This window comes from Arachis hypogaea, chromosome 8 (assembly GCF_003086295.3).
Source record: "Arachis hypogaea cultivar Tifrunner chromosome 8, arahy.Tifrunner.gnm2.J5K5, whole genome shotgun sequence".
In the NCBI taxonomy this organism is placed as follows: domain Eukaryota; kingdom Viridiplantae; phylum Streptophyta; class Magnoliopsida; order Fabales; family Fabaceae; genus Arachis; species Arachis hypogaea.
In genome coordinates this window covers 72,009-80,668 of record NC_092043.1, presented here as the reverse complement: position 1 = coordinate 80,668, position 8,660 = coordinate 72,009, and the positions used below count along the sequence as shown (strand labels likewise).

The 8,660-nt window shown below is 29.8% G+C and overlaps 1 protein-coding gene across 2 annotated transcripts; it reads right to left on the bottom strand.

The window, feature by feature from the left end:
- Window positions 1-5,457: 5,457 nt before the first annotated feature.
- LOC112705513 (uncharacterized) lies at window positions 5,458-7,714 on the bottom strand. 2 transcript variants are annotated; one of them, XM_025756336.3, is made up of 5 exons: window positions 7,100-7,714; window positions 6,718-6,978; window positions 6,496-6,627; window positions 6,218-6,400; window positions 5,458-5,747 (listed from the first exon to the last, which is right to left on the bottom strand). In XM_025756336.3, exons 2-5 carry the CDS (start codon window positions 6,964-6,966, stop codon window positions 5,724-5,726), a joined length of 588 nt encoding a protein of 195 aa, XP_025612121.1. In that variant the 5' UTR covers window positions 6,967-6,978; window positions 7,100-7,714; the 3' UTR covers window positions 5,458-5,723. The 2 variants fall into 2 exon arrangements, with proteins under 2 accessions (XP_025612121.1, XP_025612122.1); XM_025756337.3 differs by having other exon boundaries at window positions 6,218-6,397.
- Between the last annotated feature and the right edge of the window lie 946 nt (window positions 7,715-8,660).

Here is an 8,660-nt window from a genome sequence, read left to right as displayed (position 1 = left end):
GAACTGTTGCAGGATGATAGAAAATTCATTGATACAATCTCTGAAGCAGGAACATGGCACTCTGCAACTTTTTTAAAGAGACTTTTTGTTGTTCTATTAACATCAAATAACATGAGTAGACCAGAGTTTGTTTGACAAAAAAATTTGAAATTTTCTCTCTGATGACGTACGATACTAACAAAGAAGATTACTGCAAATGAAAGGTAATTATAATCTATTACAAATTTTTTTTTCATTGTAGAATTCAATTTAGCCTGTAATTATAACAAAAACATTGGATAATGAATGTTGAGAGTGATTCTCTAGAACAAAATGCCTTTTTTGGAAGTAAAATTATCGTATATATGGCAAAATTGTTTGTTAGTGTTCACTTTGACTTTTTTCTCTTTTTCTGATAATATTTAGGAAATTTAACAAAACAAACTATATTTAAAACTATTAGTCGAAAGTTGGATTTTACATATATATATATATTAGTTTCATACTTGCTTTACTTACTCCTCTTAATACATATTTTGATTCATTGTCGTAAATCGTATTTACTGTATCTAAGAAATCATAACTAACTCGAAATACGTTGAGTACTTGCATTTGCATCGGTTGTTTCTGTATTTTTTTTTATGTATTATAATGATTTTGATATTCATGTTAATCACAACAATAATTTTTAAAAGGATATGTTACAAATGAAGTATTTTTTAGACCAAAAACAATTAGTGTTATTTATTATTCAACAATGCATTTTAGATTTTTTTATTAGAGACTTATTTAATAAATTTTCAAATAATTATGTCATTTTAAATTGAAAAAATACAGATTTGATGATGTCAGAAGTCCAAATAAAAGATATTGCACTTGCAAAAATTGAAGATTTGCTCCAGTCAAATGGCAGGTCATTGAAAGAATATTGTGGAATACCATATCTTCCAGAAAATTTGGTGTCCAGCTTAGAAGACAGAATTATAATGGAAGAGTTGAACTTTGATATTAATGCTCTTGCGAGTGAACAAATATGAAGAATTAATAGAAGACTGAATTATATCTTGCCTTGAGCCTCTGGGAATCATAGGTAAAATTTGTCTAAAGTCTCCTCTGAGGACAATAACTTTACCTCCAAATTGCAAATGAGCATTATACGAATCTGAGCACCTCAAGATGTCTCTGAGATATTTGTCTAAAGCTTCGTAACAATACTTACTTATTATTAGAGCTTCATCCCATATGATTAATTTGGCCTTAGTTATTAACCTTGCAAGAGGACTTCCCTATTTAATGTTACACAAAGAATTTTCATTTATGGTCAAAAAAATTTTAAACCTTGAATGTGCAGTTTTTCCATTAGGCAACAGAAGTGCAGCAATCCCACTTGAAGCAACATTTAACAATATATTATAAAAAAATTTGATTATGAAAAATTTAAAAGAAGAACATTTAAACAAAGCACTAATCTTTGAAATTGCATTTTCAAGGATGACATAATTTTTTGAAAACTAAACCTAAATTGAGAAAACTCAATCTCATTATATGCTCCACTTCGAAGATTTTATGGCTGACGTAGAAAGCATAGAGGAGATAAAATTTGAACTTGGCCTATAAATTTTCTTAGAAGCAATTGCTCTATAAAAAAGCGAGCTCCTCCTAAGAAAAAAACTAATTTTACCCCATTTCATTGGGTTGGTCATAATATATGAATAGATCCAACCATCCTTTAGTCAAATAGAGTTCATTGTCCTTTTGTTAAACTCTTACATCCATGTAATTAGAATCTGAATCAGTGAATACAACTTGATGTGGTATTTGATGGATGTGGTACATTGTAAACGATTGCGACAAACGAGAATCGCACTATAAGGTTAGATGAAAAAAATAAGCATGAGTAAGAACAATAATCAAATTATCAAAAGAATAATAAAATGGGTATATCAATAAAATATCATAAAAAATTATAACTTGTACCTTAGAAGAATAGTTTTCAATAGAAAACAAAAAATACATCCATATTCTATGAAGTTGTTAATGAAGAATAATATATTAAAAAATTAAATAAAATATTTTACTTCTAAAACTTAGACTCATAAAACTTATATTAGTGTATGTATCCGTGCGATGCACGAAAAATATTTAATATTTTATTTATATTTGAGATATTTTTTAAAAATATATATTTTAATATATTTAATTTTAAATTAAGCTCCATTTATTTCTTCTTTATTCATGTGAATACCAAACAATAATATATATCAAAGAAATTCATAAAATAATTGGATTAATTGAAAAAAAGGCATAATATGCAATAAATTAATGTCTTACTTTTTATGAAAAATGTGCGTACATATTTTTTTTGTCTTTAATATTGATCGTTGCACATTTAATTTATAGGTTGTATCTCTATTCCTGTATCAAATAAAATTTAAATATTATTTATATAAAATTTTCTATCCAACTAAAAAAAATAGAAATGAAAAACACAACAACAAAGAGATACTATTTGATTATACTGTACCTGATCATTTCTATTTATCAAAGACTTCTCTATACTTAACTTTAATCGTACAATTTTCAAAGATCTCTCATGATTCTGAATTAAAACCTTTATCCCTTGCTTGCTCTTAACTCTTGAAAATGTTACATATAACTGTCCATGCATAAAAATCAATCTCGATAAGTATAGATCCATAGTTTTTAGCATATGTCCTTGAGTCTTGTTGATTATCATACCAAAAGACACTATCAATGGAAATTATTTTCTCTGAAACTTGATTGGAATGTTATCATTATTTGGAACCATAATAATTCTTGAGATTAATGCAATTCCTCCTATTTTGATCTCTGTTAGTATTTTGTATTCAACCAAGTGATTTTCAAATCTCCTAACCTGTAGTCGTGTACCATTATATAAGTCATTTGACTAGTCTATGTTCTTAAGTAACATCACCGGAACACCAATATAAATTACAAAATAATATATTATTTAGAATTTATAGTTATGTATGTATGGCTAAAAATACTATAGAAAAAAAATAAATACTTATAGTCAAAACTCTTAAGCTTTCTAAATTTTAATATAATAATAGACTGTCTATTTAGATAATTTTACATGTATTCAATAAATTATTTTGTGAAATTTTCTGACAATGTGCATCTCAATTTAGGTCCATTTTTATATCATATGAAGACAAAATAGTTAAAAACATAATAACGATTAGAAATATAACAAACAAACTTAATAAAACTATCACAATTATTTTAATTTATCCCATCTCATCAAGTTCTAATACAATAAAAGAAAAATGACTTATAAATTTATTAGAGATCTCTAAATGTTAGTATAAATTAATGAAATCTCTATAAAATTCAATTATTAGATTACACATCATACACAAATCACAAAATGCTAAAACATAAATTATACCCTAATCTAACCTTATTATTTATTCTAGTGGTAACAAACTTTATCCACTATCAATTCCATTTTTTTTCAAATCAACCTAATTGTTGTATGATTATTTAGTTATCACTAGACATACGTCATGTTTATCATTTTTGTTATTTGTGTATGATGTGTGAACTAATCGAATTTAGTAGAGATTACATTAGTTTATACAATAAAAAATATTATACTTAATAAAAAAAATGTAGGTAAAATATTATGTATTTATAAATAAGTTTTTTGGTTGTTGGCCACACAATAGTCTCAAGCAAAAAATTTGATTAAACATAACAAATACGTTTAATAATATCATGTCTCTTGTTAAACTATTATAGGACCGGTACAACAATTTAATGTAAATTGTGATAGGATGAAAAGATTTACTTATTTAAATTTAAAACACTTCACAAAATTAACAAATAATTAATAAATAAATTTTATAAATATTTTATTTTAATTCAAAATAATGCATTCTTATGAGTAATTAATGTTTGAGTAATTCTTCGCATACAAGCGATTAAGGCTTGTAAGCCTTACAAGTTCAATTAAAACTAACGCTCAAAACACGCTTTCAACCATTCTTCTTCCTCTTCGTCTTCTCCTTCTTCTTTTCTTTCGTTTCTTGCCTTCTCTTTCTCCTTCTTCTTCTTCTTCTTCTTGCTGCACGTTCTTATTCCTCTTACTCTTCTTCTCCTTTTCTTTCGTTTCTGCACGTTCTTCTTCCTCTTACTCTTCTTCTTCTCCTTTTCTTTCGTTTCTGCACGTTCTTCTTCATCGTCTTCCTCTTCTTCTTCATTTACATTCTTTTCTCTCTGTTTTATCTTTTTTTTTTCGATTTTTCATGGTGAAATCGTTTTTGAAGAAGAAGAAGCAGTAGAAGATGAGGAGGAGAAAGAGAAAGAGTTCTGAATTATGCATAACATGTATTTTAACGAATTTTGGGTGTATTTCTTTAAATCCTTTGGGTGTATTTTCTGTAATCCTTTGGGTGTATTTTCTATAATCGTTTGGGTGAATTCCTGTAATCCTTTGGATGTATTTCTGTAATCATTTTGGGTGTACTTCTGTAATCGTTTGGGTGTATTTCTGAAGTTCCATTATCTTCAAAAGGATTACAGAAATACACCCAAAGGATTACGAAAAATACACCCAAAGTATTTAAGAAATACACCCAAAATTCGTTTTCTCTTTCTCTTCATCTTCTGTTGCTTCTTCTTCTTCAAAACGATTTCAAAGCTTGATTTCAGAAACCATGAAAATCGAAAAAAAAAACGAAAAAGAAGAAGAGGAAGAGAAAGAGGAAGAGGAAGAGAAGAAGAAGAGAAGAAGACGAAGAGGAAGAAGAAGAACCGTTCTGAGTGTAGCACTTTGAAAACAGGAAACGTTGAATAACGCATTAAAAGGCCTAGTAACTTGTAAGACTTGTAAGTCAAAAAGACTTGTATGTGTAGCACTCCTCTTAATGTTTATACCATTTAAAATTCTTGAGAAAATAAACTCCATTCATGATAAAATTATAATAAAATTACTCTCATTTATAGAATAGAATGGTAACTTTTGTATAAAAAAATCTTGTCCAAATAAAATAATCATCCTCAATTGCAATGAAAATAATTGACAATACATCATAGGACATATTGATTAAAAAATTCTCGGCACCAATTTTTCCCATCTCCAACTTGAATTACAAATGGAAGTAGAACAAATAATTAGAAATTCACAATTTAAATAAGAATCATTTATATATTTACCTAATGCTCAAAATATATAATATTTATAGACCAATAATTAGAAATTCACAATTCAAATAAGAATCATTTATATATTTACCTAATGATCAAAATATATAATATTTATTGACCATGAAGAAGCTCAAAATTTTCAAAGTTGACAATTAGCAGCTAGTAAAACTTGTCGATGTTCAATTTTAGGGTCATTTATTTTATTGAAACAACACAGAAGTACAGAACATTGTCAATTGATATTCTGAAAGAAAATTTTGAAGCACTTCCAGTCTAAAACCACCATTCACAAATCGAAAATTATATTAATGGAGCTAAGTTAATGATAGAAGCTAGAACACTAACAAATTCCATAATATCTGTAAACAGTGCTCATCAGATGTCAGTTATGTCTATCATTGTGCTAATACACACTCAGTTATGTCTATCATTGTGCTAATACACACTGCACTATTTCATGAGTATTGAAATTATATAACATCCGAGTTTTCCTTCGTGAAGAAACCATAAACACACAAATAGAACATGAACCTAAATTCAGATTCCACAACTTAGGCCTGAGAAGTACCAGCATCCTGAATAAATACATTAAAAGAGAATCTACATTAACTCCAATGCAAATAATCAATGAAAAAAATAGACTACCGCAACCACATGAAATATAAGGAGAAATGTTTAAATACAATACTCAATCAAAACTATGAAATACTTGAAGCCAATTATCAATATATATACAAGGAACATGAAGCTAAAATCAAATGAAATATCTTCATCTTGACAAAAAAAAAAAAAATAGATACAATATCATTAATAGTTTTGATGATTTATGATAGGCAGTAGCTATGATTACTCATGCAAGGAACTTAACAATCATAAGTAATTATGAGTCACAATATAAGCAAACCTTATGATAAAGTAATCACAAAGCAAAACCATACTATCAAAGTAAAAATGTATCCACACACACAAACAACAAAGTCATAATTAGAATAAACAAATTAAAATGCCAAGATACACCCAAAATATGGATAAATGATGATGGTACCTGCGCATTACCAATCACACAGAACTGGACTTTGATATAATCATTGAATGTTTTCCATACTTTGCTGTAAAAGGTTTGAGGTGCATCATCACCACAGCGTGCATTGAAAGTAATGTAAAACATAAGGCCAGCAACAGCACAAGCATTAACGCTGACAAGCTTATCAAACTCAAAATTCACCTTCTACATAGTAATAACAACAATAAAAATAATCATTAGTGAATGAGATTATAGACATAAATAAAACACAATAAAGCAAAAACCATCATAGACACAACATTTTTGCGATTGTAGATTCGCAAGCTTTTCTGAATCATATCCTTCACAAGTTTCTGCCTATACTTATCAGTCATCGAATAGGGTCCAACTCCGCCACACAATCTACCTCCATAGTCAGGAACAATGAATCCCTGTAAACAACATAAAGATAAAAAACCCTAAAGAGTTAAATTATGAGATTATCAAAAAAAAAAAAAAGCGTGTGGTGAATTTAAAAGAACCTGACTGCGGAAGAACTGTCTATAATATTCATGAATTTGTTCATCAGTGAGTTTCTCATCAGGCGGACGGTGTACAGTAGAATTTTCTTTCACCGTTTTCTTCGGTTTACCATCCCCATCATCCCTACCTCTTTTAGCTCCGACAGAAGCCTTACTAGTCGGACGGTGTACAGTAGAAGTTTCTTTCACCGTTTTCTTCTGTTTACCATCCACATCATCCCTACCTCTTCTAGGTCCGACAGGAGCCATATCTCTCTCTAACTGTCAATTTCAGAATCAATCAATAAATAACAACGAAACAGGATAGAAGCACACGGAGTTTCAATTCAATGATGCACAAAATCAAACGTGTGAATCGGAGAAGAGAAGGCGGAGTACTTACGACAATCACCAGAGCGTATGATATGAACAAAGAGGTCGACGATTCTGATTCTGGTGAATTGGGGTTAGGGTTTTTATTAATTCTGATTCTGTTTATTGGGCTTAAGGCTTATACGTTAGCCTTTTTATTGGGCTGCTTGTTGGGTTTATTTTCATGATTTTTACTACTAGGTAGATGTTCTTGTAGGTTTATAATTGGTTCCGTTGTCCGGCGGCGCAGGAAGAGTGGGAACAAATCACTTCGTTCAGGCCTGGCGATAAGCGCGAAGCTTCATTGAAACTCGACGCGAAGCTTCATTGAAACTCGACGCGAAGTTTCAATGTCGGCAGGTTCGGACTTCAAGCGACAACGGTGATGCAGGATTCGACGGCGTGGTGGACGAAAACAGAGGCGCATGCGACGGCGGCAGGGAAGGCAAGTACCACGACACAGGCGTGGGCGAGGTTGCGGTCGACGATAGTGACGCAGGCGACGACAAGGTGGCAGGCGAAGGCAATGAAATGGACGACGGTGGGGATAGGGGCAGTACCGCAGTAGCGCTTCACAAAGAGAAGAAGATCGCACCTTGAATCGCATGCTTCATAGACAAATCCGTGTGTTTTATAATCCGGGTCCGGTTGGATTTGGAGCTTCGCTCTCTTTGGATCTGGGCCGGCTTGGCGGTCCGGGTCTTGACAAAAAACAATTTGGTTCTGTTTCATTTTATTTAATATTTATAGCAACAAAAATTTGGTATATTCTTATATTAATGTATCTTTGATATATATAGTATTTAATTTTAACTGCAATAGTTAAAAGAGAAATAGTAATATACATATAAATTTAGTTAACATGTCTTCAGATTACGTACCAAAAAAATTGTATAAAAATATAAATTTCTAAAAAATGATTAAAAGATGTTGAGCCTTCTTAATAATGTGAATAAAATATACATAAGTATATATTATTATATTATATAACAAATCATTACTATTTTGTGCTTGCTCTTAAACTAATTGCATATATACACAACATAAATAATAATTGTGAATCTTAGTTCATCTCCAAATTTTCTCTTAATATTTAAAATAATAAAAATTTAAATACATATGTTATTTTTTTAATATAGTATATACTGGTCTAACGAAAAATAAAACGATGTAATAATAAGAAAGGAAAAAAAAGAGACAAAGATAAATTTAAATACATATGTTAAAGAAAGGTTGCGATTATATATTTATTAGAGAACAGATAATAAAAAATAAATTTATAAATTATTATATATTTATATAAGTTTTTTGATTTACAAGCTATACAAGTTGCTCCAAATAAAAAAAAAACACGCGTCCCTTCCTTTCCGCCACTTCTTCTTTGACGCCATGCTCGCCGTTCAAGGTAACTGCAATTCACAACTCTAGTGTTGAAAAAAATTAGTATTAGGTAAGTGTTTTTTGTTGTGTTTGAAATCAATAAGCTCTTTGCACTTGTAGATATTGTACACGTGGTTTTCCTTTGCCATCAACATGATTGCAATGATGGATCATCAACTTCTAAGTTCACGATTAAGTGTTTTTGTGACTCG

Excerpts from the sequence above, each read along its gene's own strand:
- LOC112705513 (XM_025756336.3), bottom strand. The coding sequence starts at position 6,966 with ATGGCTCCTGTCGGACCTAGAAGAGGTAGGGATGATGTGGATGGTAAA. Across the intron at positions 6,628-6,717 it reads GACAGTTCTTCCGCAGTCAG|GGATTCATTGTTCCTGACTA; the intron begins GTTCTTTTAAAT and ends TGTTGTTTACAG. Across the intron at positions 6,401-6,495 it reads GAATCTACAATCGCAAAAAT|AAGGTGAATTTTGAGTTTGA; the intron begins GTTGTGTCTATG and ends ATTACTATGTAG.